The sequence below is a fragment of the Hermetia illucens genome, chromosome 2 (genome assembly GCF_905115235.1).
Source record: "Hermetia illucens chromosome 2, iHerIll2.2.curated.20191125, whole genome shotgun sequence".
Lineage (NCBI taxonomy): Eukaryota > Metazoa > Arthropoda > Insecta > Diptera > Stratiomyidae > Hermetia > Hermetia illucens.
Window position 1 is genome coordinate 150754187 of NC_051850.1, and position 20692 is coordinate 150774878.

The 20692-nt window shown below is 43.5% G+C and overlaps 2 protein-coding genes across 2 annotated transcripts; both read left to right on the forward strand.

Annotated features, from left to right (window-relative positions):
* The first annotated feature begins 56 nt into the window (after nucleotides 1-56).
* Nucleotides 57-6658, forward strand: LOC119648645 (replication factor C subunit 2). The gene is made up of 3 exons (XM_038050416.1): nucleotides 57-206; nucleotides 5622-5733; nucleotides 5823-6658. The coding sequence occupies exons 1-3, from the start codon at nucleotides 130-132 to the stop codon at nucleotides 6651-6653; spliced, it is 1020 nt and encodes a 339-aa protein (XP_037906344.1). The 5' UTR covers nucleotides 57-129; the 3' UTR covers nucleotides 6654-6658.
* A 1199-nt stretch (nucleotides 6659-7857) lies between these two features.
* On the forward strand, nucleotides 7858-16057 carry LOC119648684 (dopamine N-acetyltransferase-like). Its single transcript, XM_038050480.1, has 4 exons — nucleotides 7858-7987; nucleotides 8068-8338; nucleotides 15526-15795; nucleotides 15855-16057. Coding segments are annotated over exons 1-4 (717 nt in total). The 5' UTR covers nucleotides 7858-7985; the 3' UTR covers nucleotides 16029-16057.
* The last annotated feature ends 4635 nt before the right edge of the window (nucleotides 16058-20692 follow it).

A 20692-nucleotide genomic window follows, 5' to 3' on the forward strand; every position in this document is an offset into this window, starting at 1 on the left:
ATGACAATGCCGCCAAACAATTGGCTGTCAGTGAGCTCCTCTCGGCTCATCTGAAGTCAATTTGGGCGCCAAATCCAGTGATTTCGAAACGAATCGTCTTTTAAATTGGTTTGCATATAAGATTTCGTGATGAAGGAAACAGCAAAGGAATCTACATCTACAGCTGGTGATGGAGTCGAGCAGACGAAGCGACGGAATTTGCCTTGGTATGATAGCTTTCCTAAATCAACCTCGAACTTCCTAAATTGTTTGTTTTGTTGGGGGTTAGTTGATAATGTTTTCTTGATCCAATAACAACAGACTAAGCGGCTGGATCCATGTCATATACTGTTCGTCCCGCGATTCTACGCTCACATTTCCACCTTGGCCTCTACCAATAGCTCTGAACTAGTCATTGATCACCAATAGCTTTTCAACTGACTACAACCCCATACTGCAATGGGGTTCACTAAATTCGAAACAAAGGACATTTAACAAGAATGAGACAGTTTGAAGAGGTAGAGATAGTGTCATCAAATAATTGTTATTCGGTCGTCGAGGAGGGAGGAGGGCACCTTTGCCTCCTGTAGGTTTAGAACGATAGGTTCCCCACCTGGTGTTTCTTATGCTACGTACACGACTTCTTGTTCTTCAACCTTTGTCCCGTTCACAAGCGGGGTCGACTCGTCGTGATCGGTTTTGCCATTTGGCTCTATCAAATGCCTGATCTGGGTGCAATCTGGAGGCTTTTAAATCCCCATCCAGCATATCAAGCCACCGTTGTTTAGGGCTGCCTTTTGGTTGTTTACCATCAACTTCGATGTTCAGACCAATCTTGGCAAGTGAACTCTCGTTAGCCCGAATTGCGTGACCATACCATCGAAGACGCCTCTCTCGGAACAACCACAAATCCAACGTAACATCTTCGTCTCCATTACCGCAAGACGCCGTTCATTGTCTTTATATAGTTGGCCAACACTCAGAACCATAGAGAGCGACAGGACGGACAACATTGCGGTAAATTTTACATTTGAGACGTTCGTTGATACGTCGATCACAAAGAATACCAGTTGTGGAACGCCAATTCATCCAGGTTGCGTTAATGCATGAAAGAATTTCATAAAGCAGTTCTCCATTGGCTGATAGCGTTGACCCGAGATAATTAAATCGATCAGTTCTGGACAGATCACTGCCGCTGACAGTAATTTTGTGCTTGTTTCATGGGGATCGGTCGTCAAAAATTCAGTTTTGTTTAGATTCAATCTGAGACCGTGTTGCATGAGGCGATCATTCCATTTTTGGACAAGTTGCTCGAGATCATTTTTGTTATCAGATGCTAGGAAAACATCATCTACATAAAGCAGTGTGTAGGGCGCAGGACGTTGGATATCTCGTGTGACGGTGTCCATAACAAGAACAAAGAAAAGTGGTGAGAGGGCGCTTCCTTGATCAACACCAACAGAGACACTTTTCGGATCGTGGTAGAGCAATTGAACCCAGCGCACGAGTTCTTCTGGTACTAAGTGTTGTGGTAAAGCATACCAGATGAGTTCGTGTGGCACACGGTCAAACGCTTTTTCTAAATACAGAAAGGCAATGTAAAGAGGGCGATGCTTCTTACAGTGTTTCTCCATGAGTAAACGTGCAGCGTGTATTGCGTCAGTAGTTCCGCATTTTTCGTCAAATCCGGCTTGATTCACGGTTATTTCAACGATTTCGCGAATACGGTTATCAAGAATGCGTTCAGAAATCTTCATGATATGGGAAAGTAATCGGATCGGACGGTAATTTGAAAATTCTGCTGAAAGATAGTTTCTTTTTCCATATTGGAACAGTGGTACTCTCTTGTCGTCCGTCCTGTCGCCCCCTATGGTTCTGAGTGTTGGCCGACTATTATGCACGGCGTCTTGCGGTAATGGAGACGAAGATGTTGCGTTGGACTAGTGGCGTGACACGTTTTGATCACATCCGAAATGAGATTATCCGCGATCGTTATGGGGTTGCACCGATCGTGGAAGAATTGCGAGAGAGGCGTCTTCGATGGTGTGGTCACGCAATTCGTGCTAATGAGAATTCACTTGCCAAGATTGGTCTGAACATCGAAGTTGATGGTAAACGACCAAAAGGCAGGCCTAAACAACGGTGGCTTGATACGCTGAATGGGGATTTAAAAGCCTCGAGATTGCACCCAGATCAGGCATTCGATAGAGCCAAATGGCGAAACCGATCACGACGGGACTACCCCGCTTGTAAACGGGACAAAGGCTGAAGAAAAAGAAAGAAGAAGAAGAAGGTTCTTTCTTGTCAGTCAGATGGTGTTCTAACCCGATTAAAGAATTCACTGAGTCACAGTGTTGGGTCCCAGCTCTTCGCTTTCCACCTGTCTTGCAACTTAATCCCACGGTCTTTTTAAGACACGGATTGATTTTTTGACCACAATCAGAGACCCGCTGTGACAAGCAACAATGGTACCAGTCTATACCAAGTGCATGGCTTAGCATTCATACTGGTGGATGCAAGACCTGCCTAAATCTCTACCGAACTAAGGAGTACGGCACCCGTATTGAAACGCAACACCACGCCGAGGCGCAAAGGTCTCTTCTCGCTTGAGCATCACCACAGCCCCCATGAAACTCCCACTAGGGGGCCAACCACAAACAATCGAGCTGTACTCATATACGACAGGAATTCTCCCGAAGTATATGAGTCCAGGGGCTATCTCGGTTCCCATGGTGCCAGTTACCCCTGGTAAGGTTTCGTGACCGAAGCCACTTCAGATGAGTCCCCGTGCAGACTCGGGCCTGATCGCCCTAATTAAGCCTTGGAGCATTCGCCTACTGCATCGCGGCTGGCAAGCCAATGCGATAAGCGTTTCCCGGCGCCAGCACGTGGAGGTTCTCCTCGGCCACTTGGTTTTGGTTCAGCCGACAGGGTTGCCGCCCCGTCTTCCTCCCCGCCACCTCAGAGCACCAGTTGCGCTGACAATGACGCCCATGGTGTTTTACGTAGGCGCCTGTCGTGAGACTTAATCCTACGGTCCTCTTCAGACACGAATTGATTTTGTGACCACAATCAGAGCCCCGCTGAGGCAAGCAACAACAGTACCAGTCTATACCAAGTGCATGGCTTAGCATTCAGACTGGCGGATGCAAGACATACCTAAATCTCTACCGAACTAAGGAGTACGGCACCCGTGTTGAAACGCAATACCACGCCGAGGTCCGAAGGACTCCTCTCGCTTGAGCATAACCATAACCACCATGAAACTCCCACTAGGGGCCCTACCGCAAATAATCGAGCTGTACTCACATACAACGGAAGTTCACCCGAAGTATGAGAGTCCAGGAGCTATCCCGGTTCCCATGGTACCAGTATACCCCTGGTGAAGTTTCGTGACCAATTTGCCACTTCAGATGAGTCCCCGTGCAAACTCGGGTCTGATCGCCCTAATTTGGCCTTTGGAGCTTTCGCCTACTGCATCATGGCCGGCAAACCAAAGTAAGTACAGCGTCTCCCGGTGCCACCACTATGGAGGTTCTCCTCGGCCACTTGGTTTTGGTTCAGCCGACAGGGTTGCCACCTCTGAGCACCCAGTTGCGCTGACATGAAAGTCCTGGGGAGTTTAACGTGAGTACCTGCCTTGAAGGCGTAATCCCACGGTCCTCTTCGGACACGGATTGATTTTGGAACCACAATTAGAGCCCTGCCATGCAAGCACAGCGGTCCCGGTTTATACTGAGTGCAGGCTCAGCATTCATACCAGTGAATGCGAGGCCTATCTAACACCTCTGCCGCAACTAAGGAGTACGGCACCTGAGTTGTACAGCGCAACTCCACGCTCGAGCTCCGAGGAGCTCTGCCCGCGATGTAGGCATAACCACAACCGCCATGAAACTCCCACTAGGGGGCCAACCGCAAATAACCGGGTCGAGAACACATCCTCCAAGAATTCTCCTGGAGCATATGCTCTCAGAGGGCCATCCCGGTCCTCATGGTACCAGATAACCTCCGGTGAGGCTTCGTGGCAGAGCCACTTCAGATAAGTCCCTTGCAGACTCGAGTCTGATCGCCCTCCTTAAGTACGTGGGGACGGAACTCCCCAACGGGTTAACTGGAAATTGCGCTGACAGGTGGAACTGGTCCAAATGTCGGCAATGAATGTGGAAGTGGAGGATGAGCAAATTCTTCAATTGAAATCTGCTCCAAGTATTCGTTGCGGCTCGACCGTTGGTAAGCAAAGTACCGTTCTTGTCATTAACGCAACAGAAGTGTTCGATATCCTGTGCACGTTCGTTACGGCTTTTACCAAGTCGATACAGATCCTTGTCGCCATCCCGAATGTCCAGTTTGTCGTAAAGATTTTTGTGATGGTCCGGTCGGGTGACAGTGACTGCTTTCTTTGCTTCCCGGATGGCATTCTTATATATTTGCCAATTGGCCAGCGTTTTATCGTTGAGAAATTTGGGGTAGAGGCGTTTCTTTTCACGGACCTTCATTTCAACATCATCATTCCAAAGCCAAGTATCTCGGTTGATATACCGCTTACCCTTCGCTTACTTTTCACCCACATGACCATTAAGTTCGCCGGCAATGATGATATAGTCATCAGCGGGCACCTGACAAATCTTTTCTTCGAGAAGTTGCCAGAAAGCATCTTTCTCGACATCAGGTCGACCTGTCTGTAGTGCGTACTCGGTGAAGAAGTGAATAGTGCGATTAGCTGATATTATGGTGAGCTTCATCAGCCAATCATCAAATCGTTCGACTCTCCTCTGGGATGGCAATGACAACACCATATTGAGTGTGCGGACTACCAAAATAGAGAAGTTTATAGCTATTTTTACCGGGTTCGCGTTCAATATCGCAGCTTTCGGCACCAGACCATCGGGTTTCTTGCAGAGTGCAGATATCAATGCGCCTTTTTCGAAGGGCTCTTGTGAGCTCCTCGGTTTTTGCAGTTAGAGTACCAACATTTAGCGTGCACACATGTATTTATTTTGCTCGGACTAACTTACTTACGTCCTGACGCCGTCCATGAAGAAGAACCCTTGCGCATTTCTCGACAGAACCTAGGCCCGTCCTGCCGCGTGGATTGAGATGGACGCCCTAGCATCTTTCCGAGGCTTGTTACTCGATCCCAGCATCTTGTTTCTAACGAAATTGTATGCATAAGAGATATCAGGTAGGATTTAGGATAGTGGAAAAACTCCAACTATACTCTATTTATCTCTTTCCCTGATCTCAGCATTTTATTTTTGTTTTACTGAGGATAGTACAGAGTACGTTGCCTCAAACCCTCCTCCTTTACCTGGGCTTGGGACCATCATACTATGTTAATAGCATGGCGGAGTTGTATAATGGAAGCTGACATTTGTGATATTACATTCTAATATCAGTTTTTTTCAAAAAGAGATGTGATATCATAGTACCTACTAAGATGATGTTTCGCGCATCTCTATTTTAATCCCATTGTACCCTTCCTCCAATTTGGAGGACTAGTCCGATAAGGTATTGTTTTTCGGCGTAAAATGCCCGCTGTTTCTCTTCTAACTTTATCTTTCTTTACTTTAGCAGGAGCTTGAATATATAATGTCTAACAAAATTCAATGGTATTACTCATCCTTCGAAACAATTGTTTTCAGGATTGAAAAGTATCGACCAGTAAAGTTCGAGGAAATTGTAGGCAATGAGGATACAGTTAGTCGATTGGCCGTGTTTGCTACGCAAGGAAATGCTCCAAATATAATTATTGCAGTAAGTGATGGATGTTACTAGATCATTTGTTGTTGATCATCGAAATATTGAAAGTTTCATTTCCCAATCAATTTCCCCACTTTCTTCAGGGCCCACCTGGTGTAGGCAAAACCACAACAATTCAATGTCTCGCTCGAATCCTCCTCGGCGACAGTTACAAAGATGCAGTTCTCGAACTCAATGCATCCAATGAGCGCGGCATTGATGTTGTTCGTAACAAAATCAAAATGTTCGCCCAACAAAAAGTAACACTACCACGTGGACGACATAAAATTGTGATTCTCGATGAAGCCGATAGCATGACCGAGGGAGCACAACAAGCCTTGCGGCGGACAATGGAAATTTACAGCAACACAACACGCTTTGCATTAGCCTGCAACACATCCGAAAAAATCATTGAACCTATTCAATCTCGTTGTGCAATGCTTCGTTTTTCCAAACTCTCAGATGCTCAAATATTGGCGAAACTTATTGAAGTTTGTCAGCGTGAAAATTTGAGTTACGACGAGGAAGGTCTTGAGGCTGTTGTATTCACGGCCCAGGGAGATATGCGACAGGCTTTGAATAATTTACAGTCGACGGCGAACGGATTTGGTCATATAAGCGGCGAGAATGTTTTCAAGGTTTGTGATGAACCGCATCCGATGCTGCTTCAGGATATGCTTCAACATTGTATTCAGAATGATATTCATAAGGCTTATAAGATATTGGCGAAATTGTGGCGTTTGGGCTATGCAGCTGAGGATATAATTGGAAATATTTTCCGAGTGTGTAAGCGAATGTCGATGGATGAGCAGTTGAAGTTGATTTTTATACGGGAAATTGGGATGACACACATGAAAATAGTTGATGGATTGGGATCTTTGTTGCAGTTGACCGGTTTGTTAGCTAGATTGTGTAAAGCTTCAGAAATGGCATGAAGAAATAAATGATTTTTGATAAGATATCACAAGAGTTTTCTTTTTAATATTTGTTCTGACGTATTTTGCAGTTCGCGATTTAGTGATCTGGGATTTTGTTTCTACGCACGATAACTGAATCCAACGCTGTAGAAGGTGGAGGAGCTATCTCAAAGTATACTCTGCTCAACAACTTGTCTAAGGGTTGGAAACCCTAGCCCCGGTTCTTCGCATTGGAATATGGCCCCATGGTTCCATTAGATCGGGGCCGTATCATGTTCATACCACCACCATATCAAAATAAAAAAACATTCAAGCTAAGATACAACACACGAGACAGAGCCAGTCAGCACTAACAGTCGGTTGCCCATTTGGATGCCTTGGCCACCACTTCGGATAATAAAATCAGGGAAATTCATACATCGGTTAGTTAATCTTTGCGGTTCAACCTTCTTTGTAGGTTCCGACCTGAAAACACAACAGTGCTTCCTCCAGAAATCTCATAATATCTCAGGATTACGAAAAGGTCATATCGCTATTGAACTATCATGTTTTATGTGAACACATTTAATTTGAAAATCAGCCGTGGTATAATAAATACCACTCCACATTTTTGAAGAGTAAATATTTATGTTGATTATGAAAAATGTATTCATCCACATCTGCATGGTAAGCGCTAATTATGAATTGATCTTTTGTTTTCATTGAAGAAAAAACATGTTTTTTATCATCTTTGGAGTTATCAACGACAAAGAACATCTGGCCTCTTAGTGAGTTTTGACTAATGAATTGTTCTCTATGCAGTACGCTTGTTTCTGCGATTTACTCGTATTTCAGGTGCGTTAGAAATGCTAATTGTTAGATTTCAAAAAGTTTAATGACTTGGAGGGATCAATTCCATGTTCAAATTTACTTCCTTGTGTTCCTACTTTCTATGCATTTTCCAAAATAGAAATATGCCCAACGATCAATAACGAAAATCCAATTAATTAGTCTGTTCCATCTAAAATCTTGGCAACTGCCACGGAACTAATGTTTTCAATTTTCCGAGCTACATAGACTTTGGAAACATGCGCGGAAAACAGATGCTCCAAGTAGCCGCGTACTCCACCGTATTCCTCCGGCATATTCAAAATCTTGATTTTAAATTTAGCTTCCGCACGCTTCTGCGGTGATATATTAAGTGTGTACCTAATGGCCTTGGAGATTGATATTATTTTTATCAACTTTCGTTCTTATCGTAGCATAGCATATGATAGTCTAATCGTCTCGCAATAAACTGCTTCTATTGTATTAGACGTGAGCACTGCTTTTGGAAACTCCAAGAAAGTAAATAGTTGCAATTCAAACAGCATGTAAGTAACAGTATAATTTATGGGCAATGTCTTTGACTTTAGTCGAGTCAGTCTCTTTATGAAAAATATCTTTTGTTTAGGTTCTCTTCGGTAGTAAGAAGGAGCTTGCATCGCAGTTGTAAGCTGTTGGGGAAGAATAATTCCGCAATGCAGTTCACATACAAACCAGTGGGTGCTGATCGTCACAAGGAAGTCTTGAGGCACTTGCAGACTTTTTTCTATAAAGACGAACCTCTTTCGAAAGCGGCTAAATTATCAACTCCGGAAGGTGATAATCCTGATTTGGAGGCGTACATACTTTCATCGCTTGAGGAGAATTTAAGCATTATAGCAGTTACCGAGGATGATAAGGTACGACAGCTTTATTATCACATATTTCAAACAATTAATTAGAGGTGTGGAAAGAGTTTATCGATAAATTGAATCTAGTAGAACGATTGGAGTATAATGAATTATATATATGCTCTTCATATGATTTCAAGTGGTACTGTGAACCCAGTATTCAATTTGTGAATTTTTGCTCAAATTTGTCAGTTTTTGTGAGTCGATTTTTTTTCAATAATTTAAAAAGTTAACACAGCATTGCAAAGTGTATCGATGCTCGTTACTATGCTCTTCGATCGTAACTATTTGTTCTGGTTTTTGTCTCGTCGAGGAAAATTAAGTAAAGTCGAATTGCCAAAAACCACTTGGTTTTAATTATTCGATTTTTGTGAGGCGGCTCGAAGTGCTCTGTCGACATGCGCTTATTTGCCTCTTCGCTAGCCAGGCCTGGGAATGTTGGCTGGTCCATTGAGCACTTCGATCCCTCACTTGTCGTTTAAGAGGTCAACCTCAGTTGCAACTTTAAAACAAATCGCGAAACGGGAAGCTGGAGGCTCTAGGTGTAAAAAAATTTGTGTTTCCCTATGTGAAAAACTTTAAGTGCGAGCAAGTGCACTTCCATAATAATTTAAAACTCAAAGTACTCTATCGATTATAGCTAATTCCTCACGCTTGTCACTAGGAGTTCAACATTATTAGCAAATATGAAGAAGTTCACTAAAAGTAAATACAAAACAAGTCGAGAAGCCGGAAGTTGGACGCTTCAGGTATAAAAGGTTTTGGGTATTTCTTTTATAAAAACATTTGACCCATTAGTATCTATTAGTATCGTAATATATGCAAATTTTTTTTTTTTGTGCGTACACGGAGGTGGAAAATCTTAGAAAGACACGTCCGCCGCAGCTCCGCCGCCCGAACGGCGGAACAACAGCGGGCGCGTGTGGGATTCACACCCACTAAAAACCACCCCCGGTCTCTCCAGCCCCAGCCCCGGGGGACCACCATTGAGGTATTAGTTCGCGGGGTAGGTTCGCTCTTAGGCACTCATCCTTCTCCTATTTGCAGCTTTCCTCCTTCTTTGTTCCTTCTGCAACTCCTCCTGCATTTGGATGATTGCAGAGCCAACCGCAAGCCACTTCTCCTCGGACTCCAGCATCTCAGTAACCAAGCTCTCCAGGGTCCCGCTCCTGCCCAGCACCTGGTTTAAGTTCCTTCTCTCCATCGCAAATCGTGGGCAGTGAAACATCACATTTTCTGGATCCTCCAGTATGCCATCGCATCTGGGACAGTTCGGAAAATCATCCAACCCAAAGCGGTGCAGATACTGCCTGTAGCAACCACCGTGTCCGTGAGGAACTGGGTAATGTGGTAGTTGGTATCCCCATGTTTTCGCTCAAGCCACACCCTAATGTTGGGAATGAGCCTGTGCGTCCACCGACCTTTCGCAGACTCGTCCCATCTGCGTTGCCAGAGATCAAGCGACTCTGACCTTGCCGCATTTCTACGCTGTGCATGCCCCTCCATATGTCTTGCATTGTACAGGACACTCATTTCTTTGGCCAGAATGTCAACCGGGATCATGCCTGCCACCACCAATACTGCCTCATCTGATGTGGTTCTAAAAGCATAAAAGCACTGCAAACCCTCAAAGCCATCCGCCGGTAAACCGAGTTCACCTGATTCCGTCTCTAAGAGTTTGCAAGCGCCTCTGCCCACACAGGCGACGAGTAGAGCAGGATGGAGCGCACCACTCCGGCTAGCACCAACCTCCGGCAATGTTTCGGCCCGCCAATATTTGGCAACATTTTTGCAAGTGCCGTGGTGGCACTGGCTGCCTTTTGGCATGCATACTCTAGGTGCTCCCTAAAACTCAACTTGGTGTCAATTATTACCCCCAGGTATTTGATAGCCGGCTTTGATACGACCGTATGTCTACCGACCTCCACTTTTACAGTGTTATTTTTCCTGCGTTTCGTTATCAAGACCGCTTCCGTTTTCGCGTCCGCCAAGGTTAGCCCGGCCTTTTCTAGCCAGGACTTTACCGCTCTCACTGTTTCCGTTGCGTAAACCTCCACATCTTCTGGGTGTTTTGCTGCAACAACCACAGCTAGGTCATCAGCAAAGCCGACAATCGTAGTCCCCTCTGGGACGGGAAGAGCAAGCACCCCATTATACATGATATTCCACAACAGGGGACCAAGTACCGATCCCTGTGGTACCCCGGCTGTGACAATGTACTCTTTGGGTAATATATGCATATATATTTTGTGAGAATATCCACTTTCGCGTTATGCCGACATTTAAAGTCTTGAATTTGAACAGAAACTACAGTTTTAACCTATTATAACTTTGTTAGTAATAGTGCGATTTCTACTAAGCTTGGGAGGATAATTGCTGATTCTAGGATGAACTTAAGGGGGATTTATCAGTAAATTACTAAAAATTATGGTAATATACTATTGTTAACTTTATTTGAATAGATATCGGTACGGAAGGTATTTCAGAGCCTAGGCAGCATACACTCTTAGGGTGCAATAAATTTTCGTGAAATGCAAAAGTTTCAACGCCAATGCCTTTGTTAATAATAGTTGAATTTCATTCAACCTTCCTAAAGTTATGCCTTATATTATCCCTTATACCAATGCCAAACCTTGTACTTCTAGGATGAACTTCAGGGAGTTTTCCGGTAAATTTCTAACATATGGTATTATGCTATTTTAACTTTATTTGAACAGATATCGGAATGAGATGCATTTTGAGGCCTAGATTTCATATAGATGCACCATTGTGAATTTTTTCAGATTTTTCGGCTGAAAAGGCTCTCAGAACGAAAAATAAGATCAGTTTCGAAAAGTACTAATCGAGTCCTTTCATTTGATACCACCCCCCATGGCCAGATTCTGCCAAAAAAAGTACAACCCCCATTTGCATTTATGGGAAGCCCCCCTTCAAATTCAACACAAAATGGCGTCACTTGGCATATGTAAAGGAGTTCACAGATTACACCTTCTCACCAAATTTTGTGACAATTGGTTCAGCTGTTTCCAAGTAAATCGGATGTAACAGACGGACATTGAATCGATTTTAATAAGGTTTGTTTCAGACAAAACCTTAAAAAGGGCTCACCTAATAACAGCAAAGGGTAAAAGGACTAGGCAGAAGTCACTTCTTCATATATGGGACATTAATATTTCATTCGAATATCAATTATTCTATTTAAATATAACGTCAGCATCTTATTTGCATAGCTTCAGATGTAGTAAATTCACGCATTGATGTCACTAATGCCCGGATTTCTCTGTGCTGGTGCAAAACATTCCTAGGATGAACTTAATGGAGGTTTTCCAGTCAATTTCTAAAAGTTGGTAATATACTATTAGTAAGTTTCTTTGAGCACAATGGGACATATTTTCAGGCTTAGATTTCATGTAGGCGCACCTTCCCGATTTTTTTCCGATTTTCAGGTTGGGTAGTTTCCGAAAATGAGTCCTATCTCACTTTAAGTGCATACATTTTGACTCCTCATACTTTACAATTCACGTCAAAATTAATACCAGATTCGGAAAGTACTAATCGAGACATTTCATTTCCCACATGACTATATTCAATGAAAAAAAATATTTAAAAAAAAAATATCTAAATCTAAAAAATAGAAGTACGAAATATAAAAAAAAAAGAAAAAAGGAACGTAAGAATAAACTTAAAGGAAGAAAAGAAGCAAGAAAAAAAATATAACGAAATGAAAATAGGAAAAGAAATAATACAAAAATACGAAAAATTGTGATATCTATTCCTTAATGTGAGGAATGGTAACCCTGGCCTTCCGAACTTTGAAGGTCCGGTTCTCAACCACTTTCACAAAAAAAATGATAAATTAATTATGTAAATTCTTCCTTATGTTTTCGTTAATTATCTACACAATCTTCTAAGGATATCAAATTTTTATCGATTTTTCTTCTTATCATAGCATTGAAAATTATATTAGTTTATATTTTTGGATTATAACTTAAGCTTTAAAACTAATTTAGCAAATCGCCGTACGTAAGGCTAGTTTTGATAGCCTGTACTTGGCCTTGGCGAGAATCAGCTGGGCCCTCCTCCTCTCTTCATCAACGTACTACCAAGCACTCAGGTCAGTCTGGTTCGCCACTGAAGTCCACAAAAAACTTACTGCAAGGAACAATTCCCTGTCTTCTGGAAACCACGCTGACTTCGTTTGTGTTCCTCGTTCAAATATCTAATACTTAAGTCCAGAAAGGATTATCTGCTAACTTTCCCCAACTCTCTTGTGATTTACCCCCCTTACTTTTCCTCTGTCGATGCTACCGCATCTCCGCCTTCATGTTATCTCCTGCCATTCCTCTCTTTGTCGTGTACCTCATTGGTAGGTAACCTTAGCACTAATGTTGGCTCTGATCACGACGGTATTGCAACCCTCTTTGTAATTAAAACTGGTCAGTCCATTTCCCTTCTCCTCTCCATTATTTTCAACAAAAGCCTCAAAGAGAACTAATTTTCTAGCTTGTGGAAAGAGGCGCTCATCATCTCTTTTTCACAAAAGTGGCGATCAGACTCTTGGTGCTAAAGTGTTCGACACTAACCTCTCCCACCGTTCCAATATCACTTATAACATGGCTAACCTCTTACCTTACCAACGAATCCTGCATGCGATCCCCTTCCTCTGGCGTTCCACAAGGCTTTATTCTGGGTTCTTTATTCTTTATGAACGACCTTCCCCCTCTCCCTACTGCTTCATGCAGCTGTTTTCGACTAGTTCCTTGGTGCCCTGCTAATAAGTTAGCGCTAAACGTCATAAAATTTAATTCGATGTACTATTCGCTCAAATCCTCACCCACCCCATTTTCATACTCTCTTGATGGATATTCCTTATCAAATCAGGACTACATTTGAGACCCTGGAGTCACTTCTAACCATGAGCTCCGCTTCGACATTCACACACTCTAAACCATCAATCAAGCTACAAAATTGTCAGGCTTTATACTATATATATTATATTCCTTTGAATCCTCGTTAACTTTCTTCAACACCTTCTTTAGAAGCATCTTCGGGTATTGCTCCGTGATCTGGTTACTCTGTCTCTGCAGGGTTATTACTTCTCTACTTCGGTCCCTGCAGGGTTATTACTTCCACTCATTCGGGATCTTTCTCAGTGAGTACAGGAAGAGGATTATCGTTAAGGTTTCGAGGAAGGGTACCCGTGATAATGTGGCTATTTGCGTGCTTCCTGCTGTCGTGATGATATTATCTAAAATCAATTTGGAACACCTCAAAGGACACAGCGAAAACCGCTTTGAACCCTCCCGTCGTTAACAAACTCCGCATCATTGCGGAGTAGTGTGTGGAGTTTAGATCACCGACCTACCTGTTCTTCATCGATTTCGAAAAATCTTTGGACAGAGTGAACTGAGTTTATCTAAAATGCTTTACGCGGGAGAGGCATTGCGGAGAAACCAATAGTTATTATCAGAGTAACATATCCTGGCGCAAAATATCATTTGCTGCATTGAGTTCAAGTCCGCGAAGATAGTATTGTGTGATCGATATTTTTCTTCTCGTTATCAATGATGTTCTTGATGCTACCCTGACTGCAGGATTTAGAAGGTTCAATGAAGGATATTATCTTTCCCCAAGCATCATACAACAACTATCTCAACACCAATATCGAGTTGCTAATATTCTGTTGTGCTGCAATTTGGTAGTAGCGCATGTAAGGTGGCATCCAATAATATTCGAAAGCTGCAAACATGATAGACAATTCCAAACAATGGATTTCGTCGTCGTACAAGTCAAATAACCGTAGACGTGTTAGTGAGAAAATGTAAGTGGCAGTGGATAGATCACACATTAACGACAACTCGTCACGTCATGCAATAATAATAATCGTTGGTACAACAATCCATATTGGATCAGGGCCTTGACATGTGTTAGAGCACTTCATTCAAGACCATAACGGTACCCTACAGGATTGCAGTAGCCTATTAGAAGCAATGTGGTCAGCATTGCGCTCGCCCCCGATGGTTACCCTAATTTGACTCATTCACAGCTGAGTCGACTGATATTTGAAGTCAAATCACGATACAAGATGATTCCGGAAACACAGATCAACGAACGTAAGGAGCTGAAAGCTTCGTTGATAGTTACAAGAGGGGATGAGCCCGGCACGCTGCAACCCCTTTACCGTAAAAAAAAAACGCGAGAAGTTGACCGTACTGTACGCTGTAAAGGGAATGCCACCATTATATTGCCGAGGGAAGCTGCCATTACCACGATTTCTTTACCATATGTCACATTACAAAGAGCTTATAGGTGACTATAAGTCTTTCGATGGTTCTATGAGGGACACTAACGGTGGACGCCTCGTTCCCGATGATGGACAGCTGAATAATGAATGCAAGGAGAACATTACCACATTTCCCGTGTTATTAGGGATGATGATTTGTCGGATTAGGTAATAAAATTCCAAACAAGAGCAAGGTTTAGGAATGAATTTGATTAGTCAAAATAAGCCCCAGCAGATTCGAAATACTTCTCCTAACGAGATACAACAGAACTCATGCCAGTTTCGTTATAGGCAGACTTTTTAATGTGACAGAATTCCCATTGATAGCTACTACATTGTTAAATTGTCGCCCAAAAAATGATCCAAATGTTAAAAAGTTGTACGCGGTTGGGCTGTTATTCTGGGTACATGGGGTGTATTGTCATGAAGCAGTTTCACTCCATCTCTGTTGAGTATGAATGACAATTATGAACCGTGGCTAAATGGCTTTGCACTTGGAGAAGGAGATATGCAAAATTCTATCTGCATTAATCTGAGACGTTGATTAATTTGTATATCTGGTAAGGGTCATTTCTGCCGAGAGCGGTATCGAAATTGATGTCTGTCACTTTCGAGTCTGGGTTGACGCACGTGTTAGTTAGTATATGTGTTGATCAGAAGGCAAAAGTGGCAGTGGATAGGTTACACATTAAGGAAAGGCACCAACTCCATTGCTGGCTACGTGATGCTTGTAGCTAAAGTTCCGTTTGTTCCACGACAACCTGATGACAAATTTTCGTAACCTCAGTAAACTGTAGAAGAAGTTATGGTACACATTTAACACATTCTGTCTACCACCGTTTATTCCTGTATCTCTTTTACTCACGTCATTGGTAGCCTAAAGATTTTAAGTAATTTAAATTCATCTTTGCAGATCGCCGGTGTAATGCTGAATGGTTACTTCCGAAAAGGTGATAAAGAACAATACGATGAAAAGGTAGCCGAATGTAAAACAGAAAATTTTAGAAAAATCTGTCGACTTCTTTGCAACGTGAACGTTCCAATTGACTTATTCTCGAAGTTTTCCGTTGACACTATCTTTGATGCTCGTATTGTATCGGTCGATTCCAAATATCGTCAACATAAACTCGGATGGGAGCTGTTGAGAAGAGCCGAGCTTCTAGCCAAGGAGAAGAATATTAAGGTATATTCAGTTTAGGATAGCGTTGGCGTGAACATTTTTTCGACTTTTTCCTCATATAGGTGGCGAAAGCTGAAGCGACAGGAGCATTTTCTCAAAGAATATTTCAAAAATTGGGATTCCAAGAAATTAACGAAATCGTGTATGACAAGTATCTTGATAAGACTGGGAAACCAGTACTGAAAGTTGAGCCACCACATACAAGTGTTAAGTTAATGTACAAAGTTTTGAATTGATATTGAATAAATGTTTTATATTTAAAATATTTTTTTTCTTTTTTAGTATAGTGGTATTAGCTCTCCCTAGGTGGGAGATTCATTCAATAAAACAAAAGGCAAACATTCAGTTGAAAGAGGGCCTTCGATTTACCAAGTCTGTTATTATTCACTATTGAGCGAGTCGTCTACAGAGTAAACCCCTGGAATAGCATAGTGCAATCAGGATGCAGTCAATTAAATTCAAGTATCGTATCAATGCGTATTGGGAAGGGTTAGTGGTTAGAGCGCTGGGCTGTCCTAATGGAAGGTGGTGGATTTATATCGTGAATGGATGTTGGATACCAGTCGATTCAGCTGTGGATGAGTACTTGAGTCAAATTAGAGTAATAATCTCAGGCGAGCGCAATGCTGACCACATTACCTCCTATAGGGTACTGCACTCCTGTAGTGTACCGTTACGGTCTTGAATGAAGTGTTCTAAAACGCTTCAAGGCCCTGATCTAATTGGATTGTGGCGCATTATCATCGTAAGCGAGGAATCAAACTCTTCCTTAAATGTGGCGGGTGGTCGTGGATCAAGGTACTGGGATCACTGCTAATAGATTTAAAAGCTTTTGTGTGTTCTCTGCCGTCGAAAAGTTAATAAACCACCTCAACACCATACGGATCATTTTGGAACAGTGTACGGAGAGTAGATTTTCGCTTCACCTGCTCTTCATCGATTTCGAGAATTCTTTCGAACGCGCAAGAGGGAGTATCGGAGAAACTAATAGCTATTACCAGAGAGGCATACGATGGCGCAAAATTTTTAGGTCTACAGCGCAGTCCGCTAGGGTTGCATGCCTTGTCTAAAGAGCTGTTTGCTCTCTCACCGAATTCTGCATCTTGGCCAAATGGCTCTGGACTTGCTATATGGGAGTAGCAGATGGAAAGTGAACCACACAACTGCCCAAAAGCTCCAAACTAAACTAAAGCTGAAAACGAAATTTCAGAATATTTGCCAGGACTTCATAATCTGAATAAAATTAGGATCAGCAAGACTTATGACAATATAATATAAGGTTTTGTGTTATTCACACTGTTATACTTGGTTTCTACATCAGGCACCAGGCGACATGACTCAAATAAGAAAATTTAAGTTCCACGTGGACCAACAGAAACTCAATGATATATCTTTCACACGGGAGATAAGGTCGTAAGGCTGTGTTGGGCGCTGATTTGATGCCACAAACTGGACCTGACTGCTTTGGGAAAAGCAAGGGGAGTAGAAATCAACTGGCTCAGATCTTCAGGGTTAGCCCGTACCATTCACGACGTTGTTTGAAAGGAGAGCTAGCTCCACTTTGGATACCACCTTGTCGTAGTGGGCGAGCCTGTAGTATTTTACTACTTCACTAAGTGTATCCAAAATATGAATATGGAAACGAAGGGTATAAACTCTCCAAGTGGTACAGACTCACAGACTCCGAATCCACCCGCGACCATGAGCATTCATGTCGCGGCTGAAGCGCGGATTTTGGAGGTCTCACCACATTCATACCCCCTATAGATAAATCTGTAGAAGGCATGCTTTCCGACTCAGTGGAAAGCTTGCATTTAGTGACTACGGCGAAGTTAGCCAGAAAGGAAAGTACGGTAACTCAATTTGAGAGAAACTGGAAATCCGACTACGGCCGGGCCGTCCGGGGTACTACAGCCTAAATCTACCCGCAAACGGAAGAGGAAGGCTCGGCAGAAGGGAACTTCGGCCACTTCGGAACTTCCTGCCTGTCAAAACCTTCTCCTTCACCCTTATCGGGAAGAGCCAAAGAAAGGCTGGTAACGTGGATGCTACTAACGCCAGTATATGGAACTGGATCCAGCGGCCAGGACACCGTGAACCTAGAAAGGCCCCAAACTGGCGGCAGAAGAGAGCACTGTGAAGGAAGATGAAGCACCTTAGCAATGACGGCATGGACGTAGCTGAACCACTAGGTGCGGTAAAGTCCAGAGAAATTGGAAGCAAGGGGGCGGAGTCTCCGGCGGAAGGTAGGGATAAACTGGAAACCCCAGGGAGATCCACACTGGACGCACTACACTCTTCTGTCAGGGGTAATGCGCGCAAGAAGCGTAAGGTCAACACATTTGCTGTGGCCAACGCTTTATTGTGCTCCGCACCAGGGCTTACATCCACGCATATGGACAAGCTGCAGCCTCTGTTCAGACTGCTGCCCTGGGAGTTTCCTCCAAGGATGGCAAAATGTCAAAGGGACAATTTACCATCCTCTGGGAATATCTGTGGAAAAAAATGCTGGAGCCTGGAACGACGCCACGATTTAACAATCAAGGTTTTCGCGACGGGCTTCCCCATTAAGAGTGCACTGACGAGGCTGCCTTAAAGTGGCCCCCGCAGGCAATCCCGACTTTGAGTTCTGACGGTCGGCCCAAGTTCACTATTGGGAACACTGAGCTACGCAAGACAGAACATGTAAAGTTCATGAATACAAGAAAGGACAAATCTACGAAGGTGGAGGGTTTCAACTTGGTATTCGAACTGGACCAAAACAGTCTGAATGTGCTCAGGGGAAGTCACCATATGGTGCTCCACTTTTGCCTAGATAAACTGAAATTCAGGCATATCAGGAAACTGTAGAGCATCATCTCCATTTTGAGAGCGAAGAACAATGATGGTCTTCGACTCACACAATATAGAACTTAGGGATCTGGTAGTGTATGCAGAATCAAGTGGTCTCGAACTCTTAATAGGTTGCGATGCGAATGCTCAACATATTTGTTGGGGCAGTAGCAAATGCAATCCAAGAGGAGAGAAGCTATTTGATTTCATCACTTCAGCTGGTCTTATGACTGCAAACGTAGGGTGCGCCCCTACGTTCGTGGGACCGAGAAGAAGCGAAGTAATTGACCTAATAATGTGTACCCCAAAATTGTTTGAGTTGATTACACACTGGCGAGTGCTAGACGAGGTCTCACTGTCAGATCACCGATATCTAGAATTCAATCTGACTATTGCGGGCGAACAGTCTGCAGTACAAAGACGGAACCCTAGGAAAACGGATTGGGCAAAGTTCAATGAACGTACAGTTCCCTAGGCGACTAAGGACTCCTTTGGTGCTGGAAGATCAATTGAAAACTCTGAACTGCACACTTTTAGAGTGCTATGAAGAGGCTTGTCCTATTTCCCGAGGCCAAAGCGGTAACCGAGAACTGCAAAAACTCAGGAAATCAACCAGGCGACTCCTAAATCGTGCTTGCAAAAGTAACAAGAATTTCAGGAACTCACAACGTGAATATAAGAGGCTCGTTAGGTGCTCGAAACGAGACTCCTTTAGAGCGTACTGTGAGGAACTGGAAGGCGAAAGGGAGACTTCAAGGCTGTGCAGAGTCCTCAAAAAGGATGAGTCGGCCAAGTTGGATTCTCTTAGAAAACCCGACGGTAGTTTCACGAGCTGCAGATTGGACTCAGTACAGACCCTCCTGGAAGTACACCACTCGGGGGAACGGGTGAGAGAGGTGGTAGGGGGAGAGTTGACGGTTCTTGCAACCCCTTCAACACGCAAGTGTTGCAAGGGGAACTGGAACACTGCGAAAGCGGTTGTTACCCATGGAAAGGTGAGAGCTGCCATACTGTCCTTTGAACATTTCAAAGCACCTGGCATGGATGGCATCTATCCGGGAATGCTAAAGGAGGGTATGGAGCATTTAGAGCGACCTCTAAGAAATATTTTTCGAGGATGTCTTGCTCCGGGCTACGTGCCTTCTTCTTGGCAACAGGTTAAGGTAGTTTTCATACCGAAACCTGGGAAAGATGACTATTCTAATCCAAAGAACTTCAGACAGATCAGCTTGACTTCATTCTTGCTGAAAGGTTTGGGGAGACTGGTGGAACGTCACATTCGTGGAAACGCACTTAGGTCGCACCCACTTAGTGAAAACCAACATGCTTATCAGCGTGGAAAGTCCTGTGAGTTTGCTCTTCATTCTTTGGTAGCAAAGATAGAGGATGCAACTTTGAATGGTGAGTACGCGATGGGGGTGTTCGTGGACATTGAAGGGGCTTTTGAATGTGCGCCTTTTCAAAAACTTTGTGATGCCGCCAGAGAGCATGGTGTTGATGACGCATTAATTAAGTGGACCCATGCTATGTTAACGCAGAGATTGCTGTGCGTTGAGCTGGGTGTCGATCGCTATCTGAGTGTAGAAGCAACGATGGGCTGCCCCCAAGGAGATGTGCTTTCGCCACTTCTGTGGAGTATGTTGATCGACTCACTACTATGCGAACTACAAAATTTGCCAATACACGCTCAAGCTTATGCTGATGACGTGACTGTGCTTGCTGTTGATCGGGATCTTGGAACGGTGTGTAGAGATATACGAAGCACATAGCATTGGAAGTGTTACTGGGAGTACTGAATCCAGTTCTTACAATCCCTTCCGATTCTCGGGTCCCCATACATCTGTTTGATAGAAGATATGAAGTTATCCTTAAATGTAGAGAGAACTGGGAAGTCCCAGAGGAATGTGTGGCGGGATATACGGTAGTCTTCTACATCGATGGCAGAGAAGAGAAGAGGGTTTTGGAGCCATAGTTTACCTCTCGAATAAAAACGAGAAGCGGGCTTTTCCTTTGGGACAATATGCAACGGATTTTCAAGCCGAAGTTTATGCGATCCTAAGGGCGGCAA

Coding starts and splice junctions, on each gene's coding strand:
- LOC119648645 (XM_038050416.1), top strand. CDS start 130: ATGAAGGAAACAGCAAAGGAATCTACATCTACAGCTGGTGATGGAGTC. Junction 207..5,621: donor AAGCGACGGAATTTGCCTTG/GTATGATAGCTT, acceptor AATTGTTTTCAG/GATTGAAAAGTATCGACCAG. Junction 5,734..5,822: donor CTCCAAATATAATTATTGCA/GTAAGTGATGGA, acceptor CACTTTCTTCAG/GGCCCACCTGGTGTAGGCAA.
- LOC119648684 (XM_038050480.1), top strand. Junction 8,339..15,525: donor CAGTTACCGAGGATGATAAG/GTACGACAGCTT, acceptor TCATCTTTGCAG/ATCGCCGGTGTAATGCTGAA. Junction 15,796..15,854: donor CCAAGGAGAAGAATATTAAG/GTATATTCAGTT, acceptor TTCCTCATATAG/GTGGCGAAAGCTGAAGCGAC.